The sequence below is a fragment of the Tubulanus polymorphus genome, chromosome 12 (genome assembly GCF_964204645.1).
Source record: "Tubulanus polymorphus chromosome 12, tnTubPoly1.2, whole genome shotgun sequence".
In the NCBI taxonomy this organism is placed as follows: domain Eukaryota; kingdom Metazoa; phylum Nemertea; class Palaeonemertea; order Tubulaniformes; family Tubulanidae; genus Tubulanus; species Tubulanus polymorphus.
In genome coordinates this window covers 7,480,363-7,504,892 of record NC_134036.1, presented here as the reverse complement: position 1 = coordinate 7,504,892, position 24,530 = coordinate 7,480,363, and the positions used below count along the sequence as shown (strand labels likewise).

General features: G+C 29.6%; 1 protein-coding gene and 1 long non-coding RNA gene across 2 annotated transcripts in view; one reads left to right on the top strand and one right to left on the bottom strand.

Moving 5' to 3' along the window:
- LOC141914242 (uncharacterized) overlaps positions 1-3,627 on the top strand; it is a 142,405-nt gene extending 138,778 nt beyond the window's left edge. Inside the window, exons 2-5 of the mRNA XM_074805510.1 lie at positions 2,789-2,865; positions 2,957-3,017; positions 3,164-3,506; positions 3,574-3,627. Coding sequence (XP_074661611.1) covers positions 3,189-3,506; positions 3,574-3,627 — 372 coding nt within the window. The 5' untranslated portion in view covers positions 2,789-2,865; positions 2,957-3,017; positions 3,164-3,188. The remainder of the gene's footprint in view (positions 1-2,788; positions 2,866-2,956; positions 3,018-3,163; positions 3,507-3,573) is intronic.
- Positions 3,628-22,476: 18,849 nt separating this feature from the next.
- Positions 22,477-23,881, bottom strand: LOC141913871 (uncharacterized). Its single transcript, XR_012620660.1, has 3 exons — positions 23,848-23,881; positions 22,887-22,963; positions 22,477-22,540 (listed from the first exon to the last, which is right to left on the bottom strand). It is a non-coding gene; the product is annotated as an uncharacterized LOC141913871 (long non-coding RNA).
- Positions 23,882-24,530: the final 649 nt, after the last annotated feature.

The window sequence follows — 24,530 nt, the reverse complement described above, 5'->3', positions numbered from 1 at the left end:
GGATATAAGTTATTATATATAGATGCAAATAATTTGTATGGTTGGGCAATGATGGAACCACAACCTTATGGAGTATTTGAAATAAGTGAAGTTTTACAACGTGAAAATAATGATAAATTTGATTGGAAGAAAAGAATCCTAGATATTGCAGATGATTCGGATACTGGTTACTTCTTTGTTGTAGATTTAGAATATCCTGAAGATAAAAAATTTAAATCTAGAAATCTAGCTTACTGTCCCGAACATAAAACTGTAACTCATGAAGAATTATCAAATTACCAAAAAAGAATTAAACCCGAAAATCATATTCATACACAAAAGTTAATGGTAACTCAAGAAGATAAATATGATTATGTAGTACATCATAGAATGTTAAAGTTTTATTTGAATCAAGGAATGATCCTAAAAAAGGTACATAGATATATTTCATTTAGTCAATGTAAATGGTTAGAAAAATATATAGATTTTAACAACAAACCGAGAACTGAAGCTAAAACTGATTTCGAGAAAGATTTCTTCAAGTTAATGAATAATGTATTCTATGGTAAGACTTGTGATAATATTAGAAATAGAAATGATATTGAGTTAGTTAGTAATGGTAAAAGAATTAGACATTTATAAACATATCCTAAGTTCATTGGCAACAGAATATTTGATGAAAATTTAGCCGCAGTTAAGATGAGAAGAACTTCTATGAAATTTAATAAACCAATCTATGTTGGCGCTTCAGTTTTAGAATTATCAAAATTACTAATGTATGAATTCTATTATAATGTATTACAACCACTTTTTGGAGAAAAACATATAGAAATCTTATATTTTGATATCGATTCTTACATATTAAAGATAAAAACTGATAACATAACTGATGATTTAAAAACATTAAAACATCATTTTGATTTTAGTAATTATCCTTAAGATCATGAATTGTTTAGCAATGATAATAAAAAAGTTCCCTGTAAATTCAAAGATGAATTAGGTGGTGAAGAAATGATTGAATTCATCGGTATTAGATCTAAAATGTATTCATATAAAACTAAAGAACATGAAGCTAAAAAGTTAAAAGGAATAACCAAAAGTGTAGTAGAAAAGAATATTCATTTCAAAGATTACATCAATTGTATATTCAATGAAGAAGTTAGAAAACATAAGATGAGATGTTTAAGATCTGAAGATCATGAAATGTTTATTGAAGAAATAGAGAAGATAAGTCTAAACCCATTTGATGATAAAAGATATATTTTAGATGATGGAATTCATAGAGTTGCTTATGGTTGCAATTTAGATGAATACTTAAAATTTAAAAGAGAAGAAACAAAAGAGAACGAGATAATGAAAAGAATTCTAACGTGTTAATCAAATTTTAATAAAAATATGTATTATAAATGGAGAGTAAACAAACACACAGTGAGAACAACAAATTATTTCTAGATAGAATAAAAGATACTACAAATGTAAAATCAGTAGATTATAAATTTAAGAAGTTAACAGAATTAACTATTCATAAGAAATATCTAATTACAAATATTGATACAGTTACTAATAACTATGGAGATAAATTAGTTATACACTTAGAATATGAAGGATTAAAAGGAAATACACATAAATTCAGTACATATTTACCAGATAGATTTCATAGATTATCAAGTGAAGATTTAGAAGAATTATGTTCTGGAGATTTCTATTTCGTATACAAAGGTAAGAATGAAAAAGGGCACCATGAAATAGATTTCGAATAAGAAAATACGTAAAATAAATGGTAGAATTAAAAGAATACAGAATATTTGTTGATTCTAGAAAACTTACAAATTATAAATCTCATAATTTACTAGTTCAATTAGATAGAGAATTCAAGAATTGTGTAGATTTAAAATTAGTAAATATAAATTTATGTAATTCTTTTTACAATATATCGGATAAAACTATTGAAGATAATACTGTTTTAATTCATATTAGAAATGTAGATAAATGGTTTCATCTAATTTTAAAACGAGGATTATATAATTTAGATACATTAGCGCAGGAAATTAATAGAAGAGCTCGGTTGAAAATGGGTTCATCTGCTGGATTTGGATTAAAACTGATTAAAAGTGATAGCTCCGATAAAACAGGGAAGTGTGATGAGATGGAATACGGACGCTATTGTGCAGCTCTTGTCGAATGTGCGTTGTAATTGCCCTAAAGCCGATAACGGTTCGTCGGCGAGCGCTTTGTTACGTAACGCGCCAATAAGCGATAACCAGCGAGATCGGGAATCTCCGTAATAATTCAGTTGTTTCCGAATATCGGTTTTTCATCCCATAATAAACTTATATAAAAATTCCTCTGTAAACTGGTTAAACTCAACACCTGATTTCCCCTCATCAATTTTAGTCGATCAACTTGTATTCACAATTGTCTTAAATTTAAGTGCCCCCTAGTTTGTCTCTTAACTGCTTCTCTTTAATCTGTTTTAGCGTGTAACTGTTTCTACGTTAATTTTCCTTTAGTTAGTATCATCTCTGATTACTTGAATTAGTCTCTTTGTCTCTGGATTGTATATATCTCTCATAATTTCTGTAGTATTCATTATTTCTGAAGATGACTATTAGGACATAGACGAAACGTTGAATAAACTACTAACATTTTTGGACTTTTTCGTTATCATTGTGGGATTCTCTCTACATCGCTTCAGACGGATATAGTGTTTTAGCAATCGTGACATCGGTTCTTTCCGCTGTATTAAAATGGCAACGGTTGTCAACGAAATTATAAATGATGACGATTTTGACGATCTATTCTTTGATAGTGACGAATTGGTTCAGATCGATACGGAAATATTACGGGAATCCTCTGGATCAGGATCAACTAATTCGGCCGATTCTAGTGAGTGTTATTCCTTTTGAATCAATGAAATGCCGGAATAGTTTCCACCTAATTGCAGGCACTTTATTCTTTCCTTTTCTTTTTCATATAGGTACTTCTCAGGCTCAGCTGACCAGAGACTGCGATCTGAACACGAGAAAACACACATACAGGTATTTTTTACATTTATTTTTATAATCAATACAATCCTTTTAGGTTATAAAATAATAAACGAATACAGAAAATAATATATAAACATAATATAAAAAATCCAGATAAGTACATGTTAAAATAATAATCATTATTATTATTTTCGCAGGAACACTATATATTTGGAAAAGGCTATGACTGAAGTGATTAACCATCGAGTATTTAAATTCAGTTCAAATGGAATGGCAGCAGTACATTATGGAAAATCGATCGATAAAATTTTGACTACAAATACGTCGCCGTCCAGACTTGGAATTAACCAGTGGTTTACAAAAATTCAAGATACATTATGTTCCGCCATTCACATAAGCACTGCGAAAGATTTGGATAAAATGTGGGCAAAGTTTCATGTTGTGATAGTCACAGGGACAGTTTTTTTAACGTTTTTGTTCTTACGCCATTTTTGTAATTTGACACAACACATATTACAGATATATATCGGGTACTGTTCAGTATCATCATCAAAATCAATGTTGAACAACTCCTTCACATGGCTTTTGAAATTATTTTTATCGATAGGCCGACGATCCGGAGGTTTCGCATTTTTTCCACACAATCGACAAAGATCCATGACTAAAAACAAGAAAAGGTTAATTAAATGAGATTGCTGATGCTATTTAGGTAACTTGGTTTATATGGGGGACAATAATTTGTAGGCCTAATGTAAGCGTTATTAAGTAACATTATTATGTAGTAAATACACATTTTAAAGATCATACTTCGTGTATATGTTTGTGTCGTAACATAGCAACATGACGTCAGAAACGAAAGCTGCGCGAGTCTGGGCCGAAATATTTGACATCTTCAAGGCCCAAATAACGCTAAACCCGGAATCGGAACGAACTGGCAAAAAAAAATGTTTAACACATAAAAACAGACTTTAATCACAATATAAATACTTAATGTTGCGATTCCGGGTTTCGGAGATATAGACGAATAAAAATACATACCTTTTTAGACAAATTTTACGAGAAATTGTTGAATTTCAACCGATTTTCTAAAGAAAAATATGTGTATACACAGCCACTTCCACGTGGTTCAATGAACTGCAGTGCGCATGCGTAGTATCGATCGCAGAACATTTATCGGGCTAAAACTATTGCGGGTTGTTCTGCGACCGAATCAAAGTTGATGTTGACTGGTGTTCAGCTGGTAACACACACTCGATAAGCGTAGCTTACTGCTGTTGCGGTAACCTTTGATGTACGGGCTGAATTGAATAGCCTACATCCGGCAATTAAAAGCGTCCGTATTCCATCTCATCACACTTCCCTGGATAATATAAGAATAAAATTAGGTAATGAAGATCAACATGCATTTATGGTAAAAAACCTATAGCTAAATTGCTAGGAATTGCACCAGATATTGTTACAGGAAACATAGATGGTAATTCAAACTTAATACCTTACACGCACTTTTATATTTATTGCCATTTAATTGATCCTACAAAAACATTCGAAGCAACTAAAGATAGAATTTGTAATTCTAGTATATTAAATATTTTACCATTAAAAAATGTTAAAAAATTTGGAACGCGAATAAATTATAATTTAGCTGAATGTGATTTTAAACCTTGCATTCCTAAATTTAATAATTTTAAATTAGAAATAAGAAATCATAATGGTTATTTAATTGATTTGAATAATTTCCCTGTAATTGATGAATTAGTTATAAGATGTAGAGAGTAACTTTTTTCACTATATATATGAATATAACTGTTGGACCGAGTATATGTTTTGGATTTGATTTTAAACGTGAGAAAGAAATGAAATTTAACGTTAATGATGTAATTACACATATCAAAAATATTGCATTTTCTAATGAAACAACATTTGAGTATGAAACAACAATAAATAAAGAAACTTTAAATGTAGAAAAGATTACTAATTTAATTAGAGAATCTTTAAGATTTTATGAATTAGATGAAGATTTTATCATCGATGATATTAAAAAAATAATAATTGAAATATATACAAATGAAACTAGTAATGAAATAAATGTTGAATTAATCATAAATAAGATAACTAAATATTTTGATGATAGTAATTCTTTTGATAAATGAATGAGTGATAATAAGTGGATAATAACTGGATTATATAATGGAGCATTACTATCAGTTGGAACAGTTGGTTATTCAATGGTATTAAAAAAAGTATTCAAAATGGGAAGTGTTAATGTTGATAGATTTGATATCAATGATATTTTAAAATTAACATTAGCAGTTACTTTATCTAATTTAACTATTGATTATTTAGAAAAACAAAAATATATTCCTCCCATATAAATACATAATTATTTTATTGAATAAATGGCTTCTGCAGTTATAACTATTATAGGATCAGCAATTGTTAACGCTTTAGCATTTACTGGTGGCGGTTAATAATTTAAGCATATTGATAAAAATGGATCATTAACAGAACAAAAAAGACATAACTTAGCATTACAGAAATACAATAAAGCAGCAGCAGAATATAGAGAAAAAAGACAAAACTATATGGATTATATTAACAAAGAATTATATGATCAGAAGATTTCACATAGAGATTTTCAATCAGTTGATGATGCAATGAGTTTATATAACGCGGTAACCAATAAAGAAAAATTACATCTATACAAACCTAAATTATCAGATTATTATACCCCAAGTAAAGAACAACAGAAATATGAAATGATATGGATTTTAGGTGGAACTGTTATTGTTATATTTGTAGCATATAAGTTTACTAATTAGTAATTTTTTTTGCTAAATAAATGGAAGATAAAGTTGATAATATTGATATTATTCCTCATGATATAAATAAAACTAAATTAAAAACATATTTTGAAAAACAAATATTAGAATTTGAAAGTGACTTAAAGATAAAAAAGAAAACATATTTAAAAAGTAAAATTATATATTATTTGATTATAAGTGGTTCGGTTACAATTAGTTCTGTAATAACATTTCTAGCAATATTCAGTCCATTAACACCTTTAGCTATATCAATTGGTGTATTAGGATTAAGTTCAAGTGTTTTAACTGGTATAAGTTCAAAATTAAATATAAAAAGTAATAAAGAAAAAATTAAAACTAATATAAAAGAAATTAATAAATTAAAGAATACACTAGATTATATAATAAGTTTAAATGGCCATATAACAGTTGAAGAACAAGATAAATTATTAAAAGAATTAATAAATTATTAATTTTTTAATTATATAAATGGTAGATAGTTTTCCAAAAGCTTTCCAATATAATAAATCAATTAAATATAATATTCCAGCAATAGATTTTAATAAAGATATTACATACAGAAATAAAGTTTTAAATTCATTAATTGATTTATATATTTATGTTACTGAAAGTAATAATTTTCATGTAAAGATGGAAAATATATTTCATGTGTATACAATTAATTTCAAAAATTTAAATGAGGCAAAACAATGGTTATTAAAACCTAATATGAAGTATTGGCAGAACCACTTAAATTTTGCTGTTTATTGCGCAACAACAGGATGTGGAATTAGTTGGAATGATCATTTAAACAAACCACGTTTACCATTGATGTTATCACTTTTTAGATTTCATACTTATTTTCAAATAAAATTAATATTAGATGAATTAGAATGTCCTTTACCAGGTTCAAAATATTTTAAAGAATTGAATAATAATATTAATTTTTCTAAGTTTTATAAAATATGTAATGAATTTAATATTAATTCAAATAAAGATTTTAGAGCAAAAATTGGAACAATGGGTGGATTAGGAATATTGTATACTAAAGAATTTGGAAAAATAATAACAAATTCTGATATAAGAACACTAAATTGGAATGAATTACCAAAATATTATAATAATATACAACAACAAAACAATAATGGTTGGGTTAATTTCATTTTAGAAAATAGTGAAGGTTTTACTTAAGCTGGTATACAAAGAATAAATCAATCTATTAGAACTTATTTGATATGTATTCTAGGTGCGCAAGTTGAAACAAGATCACCAATAATTGGAAATGATAACACTTCATTCGATGCGCAGAAACAATTCCAAGTATTATTTGAAGATTCAATGCATAATGATAACAATAGATAGATTCCAGAAAACATTGTAAGATATCAAAATATAAAAACTGATAATATTCAACATGAAATAATTAAACTAAATGATGATAATAAATCCCATGAAAATGCTAAATTAGCTTTAACTTGTATAGGAATTGTAATCGGAGGAATATTATATTTTAAATTTTAATTTTTTTATTATGTAAATGGCAGAAGGTGGAGAAGATATTGGAATTGATACTTTTGGTGACGCTCCCGGTATAAGTGATGAACAACCAACTGATTTTGATGAAACAAGTCTTAATGACGGTGATGATAATAAAATAGAATATAATACTAATTTAGGTGAAGATGATGATTCCGAATTACGTGAAAAATCAATAAAATATTTAAAAGATCCTGAAAGTGGTAGAATTTCAACTAGAAGAGAAAGAAAAGAATTTATGAAACTATTAGAAAAGCAACAAGAAAACTATCCTGATAAACCTAGGGAATTATATAAAATGAAATCTAGAGTAACAGATACAATTGTTAACGAATTATTACCAAAAGTTGTAATACATGAAATTGATTCAGAAGGTGTTGTAGAACAAATTTTAAAAGTTGACCCATTTTGATGAATAATTTAGAATTTAAAAATGATTCATGGTATTATAATCTTGATTGAAATAGGATTATTGTAACAATTCAATTATCTATGGGTCAAGAAAATATTTTTGAACCTGAAATGCGAGCAAGATCTACAATTGAAGGTTCAAAAGGCGGTAGAGAATTTCTCAGAATTATATGGAATGCACTCGATAGAATAAATGAAGAAGAACCAATTCCTAATAATGATATAAACAAATATTCACCATTTGAAAATCCAAATCCAAATCCTACTGATGTTGATCCAGAAACATCGAGAAGAGATATTCAACAAATTGATAATGATTCAAATCAATTACAATTAACATTAGAATAAAAAATTGATAGATTAAGAGATTCAGAAGAAGAGATGAATAGTACTGGAATAAATCGAATGCAATCTTTACTAGAAAAAGGATTACTTGATTTAACTGATGAAGAATTAAAAGAATTTCCTGAACAAACACGTAGAGAAATTAAAGGTATGCAAGAATCATCTGATGAAATTGCTAATATTAAGATGAGATTTTCTAAAATAACCATGTTAGAAAAAGAATTAACTAATGCAGATGAAGAATTAAAACAATTAGAATTAAATAGAGATCATCAAGTAATAGAGGAAGCTGATTATGAAAGCAGAAAGTTAGCTTTAGTAAAAGAAATAGATGATTTAGAATATAACATAGAATTGCAGGAAAAAGAAAAAGATACATTATTTAAATCATATGATCTTAATCGTATTAAAAAATTAAAAGTTATTTTTAAAGATTTGTTGATAAAACCAGATTCTAAAATATCATTGAAAGATAGAATAAGATTGTTATTTATATTAGAAGGAATCACAATTCTTTCAATTCTAACAGCTGTAACTATGTTATTTACAACAATGGGTTTAGCTATATCAAATGCTTTGAAATCTACTCCTACTCCCAATAAACCAGATAAACCCCCAGATAATAATTATATACAAGATAAAGTTAAGAATGGTTTAAAGAAATTAGCAAAATATTTATGGGAACTATCAAAGAAATCTGCTGCAGCAGCATTGCCAGGAATTATTGCATCAATTGTTGGTTTTATATTGAAATCTGCAGGAAACATTATTAACTTTGCTGCTGAACATATTACTTATTTTTAATTACAGTTGTAAGTGCTATTATTTTTGGGTTAGTAAACATGATCAAAAATAAATAATTAATTTGTTTGTTAAATAAATGAGTGGGAGTTATATCAATCCTTCTAAGAATCATAGAATATCTAATGCTATTAAAGCAGAAAGATCACATCATATAATTACTCATAACCCTTCTAATATTAATCCTGATGAAACTTTATGTGTTAGAATTCCTAGATTAACACAAAATACTTTTTATGTTCCAAATAGTATTTATTTATCAGCCGATATAAAAGTTACCGGTAATAATAATAATTATGTTGTTGATAATGTTGGAAGATATTTGATTAAAAAGTTAACTATAAAGACTGGTCCAGAAACAGTTTTCTCATTAGATGATTATAATTTATTTATGCATTATAAAGATTTATGGTTAACTAAAGAAAATAGAAAAAATATGATATTTCAAGGCATCCAATCAGAAAACCAAAATAAATTAAGATCAGAAGCACATAATGCAATATTAACTAATGCTGTAGAAAAATTTATAAAAAGTATATATGGAAGCAAATATAAAATTCCATTAGACTTTGAATTGATAAATAACAATGCACCTTTATATAAATACGCAATTCAAGAAGACGTTATATTCGAAATAACATTTGCTCCTGTAAATGAAATTGTAATATCTAGCGTTAATAAAGATATGAGTTATAAATTATCGAATATATGTTTAGAATATGACACAGTAACTGATGAAAATATTTCAAGTATAATTCAAACTCAATACAATCAAGGATTTTCATTATTATATGATTATATTGATAAATTTAAAACTGTTACTATTAATGCAAATGATGAAATAATTAATGAGAATATTAACTTCCCAAGAAGATCTATTAAAGGTATATTAATATTTTTTACCATTGCAACATATACTAATGGCGCAATAAATGTTGATAATTATTATAATCCTGAAATAACAAAAGTGGAAATAACTATCGAAGGAATAGCAAATAAAATATTTTGTCAAGAAATGAGAATGATTGATCAATGGCCAGAAATTAGAAAACATTTTATGAATGAAAAAGTGAAATCATCTGAAAATTGTAACATTAATCAAATTGATTATTATACCGGTAATAAATATGCATTATGGTTAGATTTTAGAACAACAGAGGATAATTCATTACATGGTTCTGGAAAAAAAATACAAAACACTAAAGATGGAATACAATTATTCATGACAAAGAATAAAGGAATCAAAAATTTTAAAATGTACATTTATATTATATCTGACGAGCAATTAAATATTATAAATTCTCAATTAAATAGTGTTATGTATTAGAATTTTAACTTTAATAAAAATATATGTAATAAATGGAAGGAGGTAAAGTATATAAACATATTCCATACATCGATACACATGAAAATAATGATGATTTATATTATGTAATACCTTGTAATATAGCTTTGATATTTGATTCTATTTTCAAAATTTATAAAACTAAACTAATAGAAATCGATAATAATAAAAGTGGTGTTGTTGATAATTTAAGTAATGTAATACCTTCTACATCTAATAATGTAATACCTACTACATCTAATAATGTAATACCTACTACATCTAATAATGAAATAATATTAAATGTTAGTGAAAATAGAAATTATTGTGGATATTGTAAAAGTGAATTTTCAAACGCTACATCAAATTGGAATAAACATATGAATACAAGGGTACATATAAATAATGTTATAGAACGTGTTGGTTTAAAAGAATTTATAGAACACCCATTTAGATATGTTACAAAGTTTGTTTCAAATCAAAAAGTAAATGGTGAAAAAATATATGAAGATTTATTATTAGCAACACCTAATAAAGATGAATTAGATCTAACCGATGCTAATGAAATATTAAAACCAAACACTGTAAATGAAATATTAGGAGCAAACACTAATAAAGATTCTATGAAACATAAAGTAGAAAATAATGATAAATTTGATTGGATGAATAAGCATACCAATGAAACAACTATTGATGATGCGGTAAAGAAGGTGAAGAATAAGTATAAAAATAATGAAGAATTTGAAGAAGATTCGGTAGAGAGTTTGAATAGATTGTTAGGGTCTGATAGTGAAAGTGATTAAAATATTAATTATATTTAACTGAAATAATAATATTGGTTGAAAATTGTATAAAATAATAGTAAATAAAAAAGGGGGTTTTAAGTATTTAAGGTATTTAAGGTATCTAATACATATCTAATACATATCTAATTCATATTATTTGAAAATACCTTAAATTATATTTCTTTTTTAAATTTATATTGAAACCTCAGTAATAATAAATAACCTTTATTATTTTCAAACTTATTCATATATTAGTTGAAAAAATAAAAATAAATTGGTTGAAAATTGTATAAATAATATTTATTTTAAAAAAGGGGGTTTTAAGTATTTAAGGTATCTAATAGGGATCTAATAGGGTATCAATTAGGGTATCTAATAGGGCATCAGGTATTAGGGTATCTAATAGGGTAGCTAATACATAGATATATAAATAGTTATTTTATAAATTTATATTCATAGGGAAATTGTAGTCTCAGTAATAATTTTGAACCTTTATTATTCTTTAATTTATTCATATATTCATCATGTAATTCAGTAGGTATAATTTGATTTTCTTCCAATGATTGCTGCATAGATTTTTTATCTTTATTGTAGAATAAAACTAGAAATCTTATATTCTCCCTAAAGTCTTTAACAATTGAATTATATTTTTGATTTAAAACCCATGTTGTTATCCCAAAATGTCTTCCAGAGAAAGCTAGATAACATATCTCACTTTCTCTAACTTTTGAATCATGTAAATTTGCGCAATCATCTACAATGAATAATGTATTTGATCCTTTATAAGTATCAATTGCTATTTTTATACAATTATCTAAATTTTCTTTTACTGTTTTAGGATCTAATATAATAAACTTTTTTATCTTAACTATATCTCTATTATATGTTTTATTCATTTCATAAGTAGGACAGAATAATATTATATTATCACAATGATTCTTATAAATAGTTTCTAACAAATCTAATATGAAATGTGTTTTACTACAGTTTGTTACTCCAGTAACTAACATATTATGCGGTTCAAATATAAATAAATCTTTATTCATTTATTCTTTTAATTTTACTAGATAAAATCCATTCATTAAATTTATCATCTTAACCTTTATATTTCACCAAAGAATACTTTTTTCCTTTAAGAGTTTATGTTTTCAATACTTTTTCTATTTTGTATTCTATTTCATCTGGATTTGGTACAAATGATAATTCTTGTTCATAGAAATAACCTAATATTTCTTCATCTTGTAGATCTTCTAATTTATAAACAAAAGGTTTAGTTAATATTATCTTTTTAATCTTGAATATTTCTTCAGTAAAATTTGGGGTATAACCTTTATAAAATGTTTTTCTATATTTAGATATTCTTACGTGTTGTCCAATTTTAAATTTAGGTTCTCCGAAATCATGTGTAACCAACGCGCCATATAAATTATTCCAAACTATTTCCGAATTATCTTCTTTTCTAGCTTGTATAGGTTTCATATTTATAGAACTATGTTTAGAATTATTATAACCTTTCACTAAATCATCTAACACATCGATATATTTATATGTTTCATTAGCAGTAAAATATTTCCACATTCTAGTTTTCAATGTTTTATTAAATCTTTCTATAATAGATGCTTTTTTATCTGAATGTGTTGAAAAATAATCTACATCGTTATCAGATAATAGTTTTTTGAAATGTTTGCTATAGAATTCCTTACCTTCATCAAATTGTATCTTATCTGGAATAGCTTCTTTAAATATAGATTTAAAAGCATTTGTCACTTCTATACCAGTTTTACTTTTGATTGGTATACTCCATGCGTATCTACTGAATATGTCTATAACATTCAGTATCCAGAAATATCCTTTGTTGTATTCCTCTAAGTTCTTCATGTCAATTAAATCTGCTTGCCATTGTTGATCAATATATGAAACCATAACTTTTCTTGTTAAATAAGTTTTATCCATTTTCTTGTGTATTTGATATGTTGGTTGATTTCGTAACCATGATTTTAATTCACTATATTTTATATCACCATGTGGGTGCCGTACGGCGCCATTTTCATTATTAGATTTAATTTTATTCCATAATTCAGTAACGTTAGAATATGATACTTCACTTTCTGGGTTATAATATAAATCTCTTAAATATTGTTCTTTTTTCATCTTCTTTTAATCCATTAATAATAATTTAGATTTAGTTTCAATGACTTTATGATTTGACTATCTGGTATGATAGGTTTATTATCATTGGAATCATCTTTATCATTAGATTTGAATTTTGATTTATATATTACACCGGATAATATAATAACTGTTACTAATCCAATTGTAATATATAATTTATAATTACTTCCAGCATTAAAAGAATCAGATGGATTATTATCAATATCAGATAAAGTCTGTGATTCATTTATATCAGTTAATTTCTTTTTCTTAGCTTTTTTTAATTCTGCAGATCTTTTACCTAATTCTCTTGCCCATTTAATTTGTTTCTCGGATCTAGGCTTCTTCTTAACTCCATCACTCATTTATTTTAGTTAATTTTTGTTCTGATTCATTTTCTGTTTCGACGTTTGGTTGTAGTACAGCGTCATCTGTTTCGTTCTTACCTGATTTATATTCCACAGGCTTGATGTTCGAAAATGTAATGACGCCAGTAGAAATTAATGTCATAACCGATCCTAATTGAAATGAAGCATATCCAACCCATTTTTGTAATTCAGTCATAACTAAGTAGTCATTTTTCAAATCACTATATAATTCATTTTCATCATTAATTGGTATTAACTGGTTACATAATTTTGAATAACATTTGACAATACCATCTGAAATAGAATCATTTATTCTAGCTAATCTTGCTTCTTCATAAATCTTAAAATATTTTATTACTTTATCTGGTTTCAGCATCTAATTCTTGAAAAGTAATAGTCTTAGTTAAAAACTCTCTACACTTTCCGCTAGCAATCAATAGTTCAAGATGGTGTTTACAATATAAATAGTATTAATAATCTATATTGTTATTAACTTGAATAGAATTAGAAACAACTGGCTCCTTATTATCACTAATGCCCAAATCATCTAATGTTTTTTCAATATCAATACTATTCTTACTCGATTTCTTTGACATTTATATTAGAGAAATTTAATAAGAAAAATATTATAAGTATTATAAAATGATACTAGATAGTTAAAGTTAAAGAATTCTAGTATTGACTACTGATACTAGCTATTTGAATTTAAAGAATTTATATTTGAATCTATTCAAAATATAAATTATTCTCTTTTTGAAAAGAAAATATTAAAAATATAATAGAATTCACTAGCTAGTTGAAGTTATTGTTTTTTATTATATGTTATTTAAATTCTATTTGATATCTCACTACTATTGTCTATCTATTAGGAGCAGTAATTATAACTGTCCAGATAAGTCATTTCGGATCCTCGATATCAAATCCTCAACTGAAAATAAATTCAAAGAAACGACTGGTGGAAATATTATTTCATAAACAGATATATTTATTATACAAATTTTAGCGATTGATAATAGAACAATGGAGAACATTAGAAATGCGGTCCAATCGGACCGGTTATTGCGCAATACTTAGTTAACAGTAAACAATACAATATTAAAACAGATATATACAATCGAGATTACATTTTTGATATCTAAGACCTTCAGTATTATAATTTATAATTTTGTCCAGAATTCTTTATTTACTGGATTGTTTCCAATCATTTCTTCAATTTCTGGTAAATGTCTTACTACTTCACTAAATGCTAATCCTAATATTTTGATTTTTTCATATTTTATTAATCTACCTACTCTTCTCAGTTTTCTTTCAGAACCGGCACTGATATCTATGTTCTTTTTAACCCACAGCCCCCAAGAAATCCCGTCAGTTTCTTTATCAAACATTGAAAACCCTATATTTAGATAACCCCCGAAAATGATGTGGTCCCATAGGTGATTTGCTTTTCTATTTAATATGGTTTTATAACTTTTTTTTAAGATATCAGTAATTTCAGCAAATGAAATAACTTCTACACTTTGTATTTCCGGAAAGTTTAAATGTTCTGTGTCAATGATTAATTTAGATTTTAAAAACTCGTTCAACTCTTCTCCACTCATTTTCTTAGTTTTCGATTCTTTGAGCCCCAACAGCAATTTGAGTCGCGTTGCTGGTAATTTTGGTAATTGTAGTTCGCGCGGTAATTGTTTATTATGTATTACATCACTCAGAATTTTCACCATTTCTTGATGATAGTCCAAATGTTCTTGTAATTTTGTGAAGTTTGTTCGTCAATTACGAGAGTTTCATCCTCCATTTCTATTGATTCCTGAGTTTCACTATCCAGTAGCATCGTTCCTCATCCGTTGGTTGGCTTATAATTTCTGGTTGATCTTTGTGTTCCATTTTAATCTAAAAGATGTCGTGAAAATGAATTACTGTACTTAAATATGTTTAAAGGTTTCCCTACTTCATAATATATGTACTTACATTTAGATTTAGAACTGTTAACTGTGTTTTGAGAGAGAATATCCAATACGTACTATGTATGTGAAAGTTGATTTCTAACTGCCGACGTAGCGCACGTTCGACCAAACTAATTATTTCTGCACAGATGTTCTTTATGATGAAGTTAATTAATTCTTTAGAATTGAAAACAAGATATATTTGGCAACATACGTTTTAGTAGTAAACAAGAGGTATGTATTATATACATACAAAGCTCAAATAGAATTGCCAGCTTTCTAACCACTGATTAAAACCTCAGAATGCGGTTGATTCTGTGAAATACTATTCCATAATTCCACAAATGTCTTTGCTTTATCCAGTTGATCTAAATATAACTGTAAATCTAGTTTATTAGATTTAATTATGTTTTCCTTCTTTTCTAAAGGTCTTAGATTCTTCCAATTCCAAATAAGTTTTTTATTGTATTCATCATTCATGTCAAATTTAGAAATCGGCAACACGTGATCAATATGAAAGTATTCACCATAATTATCTATATTCATTTTATCATCGAATTGATATATTATCCATGATTTGAGAAATTCATCTGAACAATCCAATAAATTAGATAGTGTTTCTGAATGTGTTTCTTTGTTGAATAATTGTGTTAATCTAGATCTTAAACATTGTTTTAATCTAAAATTAAGATCTGTTTGATATCTTTCTCTCATATATTCTGTCATATAATCATTATAAGCTTCTCTATTATCTTCTCGATATTGTTTGGTATATAGTTTAGTGCAAGTTTTACAGCAATATTGAAAACCATCTTTGCTAATCTTACGCTTACTAAATTCTGTTAAAGCTAATTTATCTAATTCACATTTAGAACACTTCTTGTAGTATATGTTTATGACACCAGTGTTATTTGTAATATTTATAGTTTGTGGTTGTTCTGATTCCATTTATTATACATATTTTTTACTAAATTGATTTTAGAAGTTCAATGATTTATATCATGTATTATTTCAATCACACTTTACTAACACTTTTAATGTTTAAAAATCTAACTCACACAAATATGAATATTGAAATAATGTTGTAAATATATACTTTTATATTGAATAATCCGTCAATTTAAATGTTATTCATGTATATGATTATTTTAAGAGTAATAGGGGTAATGGGCTTTCAGGTTAAAGGTTGAATGGTCGAGTTCATTAAAAACAAAACATTAAAAGTAATTTAAAACTATAATATATTTTCATAACCGTGTGTATTTCAGTTGAATAATAGAATAATTATTATCATTAAGATATATTTGATTATATGAATTTGTGTATTGTAAATAAATCAATTGGTCGCGGAGCGGAGCGGTAGCGAAGTGGAGCGACCAATTGATTTAATACAATATGCTTTTTAAATTATTGATATCTTAGAATAAATATTTAGTTATAATATAAAATACACACGGTTATGAAAATATATTATAGTTTTAAATTACTTTTAATGTTTTGTTTTTTAATGAGCTCGACCGTTCGACCTTTGGCTTGGAAGCCCATTACCCCTATTACTACAATGGATCCCGGAATATTGTAAATGCTACCCTATCAATCAAATTCTCCCTACTAGCCAACTTCAGAAAATATTGGAAATGTGAAATATCAGATTCAAAACATAGTAGTTACCAATTTTTACAACAAATACAAAACTGACTTTAAATTAGAAAAATGTCTCTTCGTCACTAACGACTTCTGCCAAAGGTCAGCAATGGCCAAATTAAGAACTAGTTCCCATAACCTCATGATCGAAAAAGGGCGGCACCTATCAATAACTGCTGAAAATCGTTTATGTCTAAAATACAACACTATAGAGGATGAGGAGCACTTCTTATTTAACTGCACTAGATTTGATGTATACAAACAGAAGTAATTGTATAAATAGGGGTTCAGATCAAAGGTCGAAAGGTCGAGCTCTTAAAGAATGAAAAATACACGCACGCTCGAATTTATTTTTCATTTTTTACTCACTCAACCTTTCAACCTTTAATCCGAACCCCCATATATACGATCTGTAGATTATGAATTTAAAAAAGTTAACCGAATTAACTTTAAATAAGAAATATTTAATTACAAATATTGAAACAGTTACTAATAGATATGGAGATAAATTAGTTATTCACTATTATTCACTATAGATTATCTCGTGAAGATCTAGAAGAATTATATTCAGGTGATTTCTATTTCATATACAAAGGTAAGAATGAAAAAGGTCACCATGATATAGATTTCGAATAATATAAAATCAATTTTAATAAAAAATTTGACATTAAAATCGAAGCAAATAAGAAGTACTACTGTCCAACATGTAAAATCAATATAGATAAATCTCAAAAAGCAAGACCTAATGATACTAAATCTCACTTAGAAAATAAATTGAAATTAGAATATAATATTGATATATTACAAACTAAATTAGATGAATTAAAGAATGAAAAAGAAATAAATAAATATGATACATGTAATCAATCATTCAGTTACAAAAGGTATTATTATGAACAACATTTAAAATCTAAAAGTCATATTAGAAATATTAATAATAATATTTTAGGTGAAGATTATTTTGATAAAGATATTAATGAGAAAGAAAGCATGATTAAAAGAATAAAAAAAAATTAAACAATAAAAGACCATGCATGGAAGATGTTAGAAATTATATTAATTCATTAGATGATAAAAAAGATATTGAAATTACTGAAGCATTTTAAATTTATATTGGACCAGCTGCTATTGAATTTAAATTTTATAAAGGTTAATTGATAGAGGAAAATTTAGAAAATATGAAAAATATTATAAAAATAATTACAGACGTAGAATATCCTAAAATTAGTATATCTGATAAAGTTAAATTTATAAAATCCGAAGATAAACCAATGAAAATATAAATTCTCATTCATAATTCCGTATTTGGTTGGGTTGGAACAATGAAGTGTATTAATAATGTGGTTCCTGGAGGGATCTCGCTGTTACTTCTTGATACTCCCGGCTACTTTCTATAAAAGGAAGAAACGGAAGTATCGGGAGACATCGTTCTGTTGCTTTATCCTGTATTAGTAATGAGTAAATGAAAAATTAGTATAACAGTTATAGAATATTTTAGGGTGTAATAAAATGTGTAATACGTGGAAGTGTGCTCGTGAGCACTTAACTGAATCACAAAGTAAGATGAAAATGTGGCATGACATGAGAGCTAGGAGTATAATTTTTTATCCAGGAGATAAAGTTCTAGATGTCAGTTAAACTTTACGTGTTAAGTATCAGGGTCCCTACGTAGTAAAGGAAAAGGTTAATCATGTTGATTATATAGTAACAACTCCTGATGTAAATATGATGAAACCATATGTAATTATAGAAGATGTGATGTTAGGAATCCAAAAGTTGTTTCTTTATTAACTGGGGAACCATTTCATAATGTGCTGGATTTGAATAATTTGGTGGTTCCTCCTACTTTTGACAATTCGAGTGAATTAAGGTTATTGGATGAAAATTTATCGCATTTAGAACCTAATCAAAAGAAACAATTGATTTATATGATTAATGAATTTAGACGTTTGTTCACAGATCCACCGGGTGAAACCAGTTTGATAACTCATGATCTGGATGTGGGTGATGATACACCAGTTAAACTGGCCCCATATCGAGTGAATCAAGAGAGATATCCTGAAAACGGAGATCGAGGCCATGGTAGAAATCGGTGTAGCTGAACCCAGTGATAGTGACTGGAGTTCTCCGTGTCTGTTAATTCCTAAGCCAGATGGAAAGGTGAGGTTTGCGACAGATTTTCGTTAAGTCGATTCAGTGACAAGACAGATGGTTATCCAATACCCAGGATAGATGATCTTGTCGATCACTCATTCACCTGATGAAGTTTCTATCAATTAGTAGCGAAAGCTCGTGCATCAAATAAATAGTTAACCTATATAGTGCTACTCGTCTCGTTACTTATTCGATCAGATTGGTAAATTAAGTGTATGACTAAAATCGATTTAACCAAGGGTTATTGGCAAGTTCATTTGACGAACCGCGCTAAGAAGATAGCTGCAGAGAGTTAGGGTTAGGGTGAGGGTAGGTTTAGAGATAGAGGTTAGGGGACCAAACCGAAGGTTTGGAGACCCCACTAGTGCACGGGCAGCGGGTTATCCCTGTAAAAAACGGTATGAATTAATTTTTGTGATAAGGCGGTCTACGGGACGTTGATACCTCGGGGCGTGTTCGTGTCGAGTCGTCGTATCCAGTCTTATTCGGCTGCTTCGCGGGTCGGTCTCGTCGAGCCTGGTAGGTGTTGGAGACCGTACACCCGAAAGTGTTCGCGGGTGTGGTCGACCTGGTTGAAGTGGTCAGAGACTGGAGTCGAATTCTGATGCGTGAGACGTGATCCGTGACGCGTTCTCGTAGAGACATTCCGGTTTGGCCGACGTACAGCATGTTGCACTTGGTGCATTCGATGCAGTATATAATTTCACGGGTCGCGCAATTAATTGTGCTGCGGATCGCGTGCATTTTGTTGTGGCTGCGGCAAACGGTTGTTTCTCGGTTGAGGGGACACGTACGGCATATCGGTGTTCTGCATTTCTTGGTGCCTCGACGTCGGGTTGACGGAGTTCTTGAGTAGACCTAGAGGGGACTCGGGTGAGGGTTAGGGTAAGGGTAAGGGTTAGGTTTAGGGTTAGGGTAAGGTTCTGTTACATATTATAATAGGGTAGGGTCAAGATGAGGATATAAGTAGTTAGACAGTTGCAAATTTTGACAGCTTCGGCGATAGGGCTGGGGGAAAACGTTAGGCTAGCACCATTGGGCTTGCGCGTTGGAATCCTAATTTTCGTGGATCTCTCTTAGAATTTTCTAAGTCCAGCGCATTCGCGCATGCGCATTGCATTGATTTGTGGATGGTTTCATTATTACACAAATTGCCAATAAATAAATGACTACCGGCGTCGTCACATTTTTGCTACACGTGCGCAATATTTGCCAGCAGGTTCGAATGCCATCCCAATCGGGGCGATTGTTATTCATACTAGAAAAAGCTATGTCCTAAAACTAAAACGATCGACTAAAGTCACCATGGTATGTTGTCGTTTTCAACGTAAATACAACGTCGACAACTCAGTCGTGTTTTTAGATATATATTTATACCGTTGAGTTCTAATCCCATTAATTAGATTGATCCATCGAAGCACATATGTTTTGAAAACAATTGCCAAAACGATTTTGTGAGTTTTAAAGAGGGGATGTCATTTTTTATTCGGCCTATTTTGATACGACATGGAAATCAACTAGTAAACTAGCGGCGTCAGGTTATAACTAGCGAAACCATCGACGTAAATTCACCGTGGTATTTCGACGTCATGGTCTTCAACGTAGGATAAACGTTGAAAATACGTCGTGTGCCCACTGAGAATCGATGCAACTATTGAAATTTTGAGATGCTCCCTTAGATAAAGACACTCCTCCGATTCTGAAAAACATAGAGTTAACTGATACCTTTGAAGTCGGAAGAAGGATAAGCTCGAGTCCTGTACCAGCAGCATTATTTTTCTCTTTAATATCCGTTTCTGGAATGCTTGAGGTCATGGTTAATTAATGTTAATGTTGTCGGTTTATCAATTATATCCGGTACAGTTGAAACATGCGATAGTGCATCCTATTTTAGAGAAGGTTTCTCTTGATCATCAGGGACTCAAAAATTACCGACCAGTTTCAGTATTCCTTTCATATCCAAATTGCTTTCATATCCTGCCAGAATCATTGACCACCTTGATAAACATGATCTTCACGAGCCTTTTCAATCTACATATCGTGCTAGCCACAGTACTCAAACAACTCTACCGAGAGTAACGAATGACACCTTGTCTGGAATGGATTCTAGCAAGGTAGTCTTTATGGTTATGCTTGACCTCTGCATTCTACACAATAGATCACTCAATACTCGAAATCTGAATTCGGTTTTGACGGCAAGTTAGGGAGCATCTCAATAGTTTCCTCAATTAGAATAACTGTCTAATTGGTTTCACCCCCCCCCCCTTTGATTAGACACATGCCAAAGTTGGAACTATTGATTTTCTAATGAGATACCACCCACAGGACATTCTCACGAGTGTTCGATCACAACTTTACTTGAAAAATAAATAAGCAAAATTACAAGCGGAAAACCTATTAAACTCTAATAGACTGTATAAACAAAATCAAATATATTTCAAAATACCAACAGCATATAAGAGACGGTTAAATCTACTGCTTGTAATATTTATATTTGAAACAGCAATTCAATTTAATGTTATCTTTATTGCACCGCAATAAATCGATTGTTCGGCAGTCGCGATGAATCCGCGGAAGGCCTAACCCCCCCATTCCCTTCCGCGAGTTATTCTAATTGAAATAACTATCGAAATTTTGAGATGCTCCCCAACGTGTTGCTCCAAAATATAACCACGGCCTTGTGAAGTATAAGCGCCAGATAAAGATACATTGCATAAGCGCTAAGGCATTTGCTATTTTCTCGGAGCTTGCCCATCCCCAACCTCTCAAAAAAATCGTCAAATTAAAAATGGTTATCGTTGTTAGTAGTAGTATAGATAGAGCCTGATACTGATCTTTTACAATTTTTTTTCTAACATGATATTTTTTTAGGATTGGTTTATGAAGTTGAAGAGTCAGAGTCTAGAGTTATATGCGGAACTTGATTTGAGGATCGATGTGTTTGTTCCTCGCCATTGAGAGGGAATCTCGTATTCATCAATACGAAGCTATTCACCTTAAAATCATGAACAGCTAACAAACCGATCATTGATTTATTTACTCGCAGTTTTATTGAAGCTAATTATAACACGAGATTTGATGACAGGGTTACAAATATAAATTCAATTCGAGCATTTTATAGTCAGTAACCTGATTTTGGTTCAGTTCAATGATCGGATTTTCCACCTATATCCGATTATAAAAACTGGCCACCAACTATTAGCCTCATTTCTCAACCTAGGATGCACACGTTCCAAAACATGTCGCTGCTGGGTTGCAGCAATCGGCAGACGAATGACAGTGTCCACCTTTTTCATTGCAACCGAACACATCTAAAAATGACATTTAAATAGGTGACGCTGCATAGTGTTATGTTAATATCGATGGTTTATAAAAACCCGCACCGCAGGTAACGATCCCAACCTAATACACCCCAACCCACCGCTCCCCTTTCAGGGCACCCATTATGCGAGGACTGAAGGTCATCGAAAAATTGAAAGGACATAAAAATTGGTAAGAATCCAACTCTCGTTCTTTCAATTAAATCTATTACAATTTTCATAGTGGAAATCAATGAAACTTTTCTGACTTTGTTTTGTTCGAATGTTCGAAAATTACGATATAGTTATTGAATGGTGGTAATTTTTCTTATAAAATCTTAAGTTTTATGAAACTCACCGCCTGACTGACCACATGCCACAGTCGCAACGATAATACCTACACGAGTGACCAAATAGGCAAACATTTTAAATCACCTAAAATTTGAATTTAAAAAACTGATAAATTTACTGTGTATGATGTACACTTTCCCATAATCCCTCGAAATCATTTGAAATCCCTCGAAACCAGGTTACCTTTAGACATCGCTTAGAAGCCATAATGGCCGCTGAACACGTGAAAAAAAAACGTTTTCTCGTGTTTTTCTTTCTTATGCCGTGTGCGGGGAGTCAAAACACAAAACACAGAACAGAAAAACGTTTTTCACAAAACAAGCACCGCTTGATTAGCGAAAAAAAGTTTTGCGAAGTCGAAATGGTTCTTCGTCCCGTGTGCGTTGGATGTTTTATCGTTTGCGGACAAAATGTTTCATGAAAAACGTTTTGTGGAAAACGTGTTTTCTGTTTTGACCGAAACAAATGTTATGCCGTGTGCGGCGGGCTTTAGTGTTAATGATCCGAAATGGTAGAATATTTTGAAGTCACGTGAAAACCTCAGAAATATATCGGATATATAATAACCAGCGAAAGGTTTTTTGCCAAACAAGAACTGCTTAATTTGTAAAACGTTTTGGGTAGCGTTTACAAATTACGTACCTTAAAATCTCGTTTTTCTGACCCCCCTCTTAGGTACGCACCATGACACCCATGAACACCCCCCCCCCCATTATATTCATAACAAGCAGACATAGAACTTAGTCCGATATGAAGAAATGACACAACATATGAATTAAGCAAGTATTGCTGTTTATTGATTTCATATACCCGGTACTAAAAGCCGCGATAACACCAGTGGTATCGGCTATTTTCATTTGAGTTTGGTGCATAAAGTGCGTACGGTACCAAGATTGATTAATACCCCATCAAAGTACGTACCTTTATGCTAAATGTATTGATCTATATTCTATTGCAGATGTACCTACTTTATCTAGATGATCTTCACCACTGATGCTGCTAGTTCTGAATATAGTGAATATTCCGTATAGTTTTCAATACTTATAGAAGCACACGACGTCAAAACGCAGTTTACAATGTTTGCTTTTCGATTCATGATGTTGACTTTTCGTCTCGAAATTTCAGTAACTCGAATCCTAATCGCAACAGGTGGTTGAATATGAAACGCTCTTTTTATATATGTGTCTACAGATGTCTACGAGTATTGACATTTGCTTCAAATAATATAATTATTTCATAATGATGATAAAAGCAAAACAGCGATCACGGGTTTTCTTAATGATCCTGACTATAATAGGTTATCGTAGATCATGCCGGTGTGATTCTAAAACATCTATAATATTGATTATATATTCTTTATAAATTTTTGGCTCGCACTAGCGAGGCCTATGTCTGGTCTGGCCGATCGATAACCATTCGTATGCTTAATACACTACGCTCGAAGCTATTTTTGCACACTCAAACGCAATTTCAGTAGCCTGTTATTTCACTATTAATGGGCGAATTGAACGGAATAAGCAAAAATATATTTCGTAATTGATTTTTCTTTATGGTGCGTTAAGTTGAGAGCCATGGGTTTCATATTTTTGGAGAAATTTACCAAAAAGTTTCAAAAATTCGATTTATTGGAGAACGTTTTTCATGCAGCATC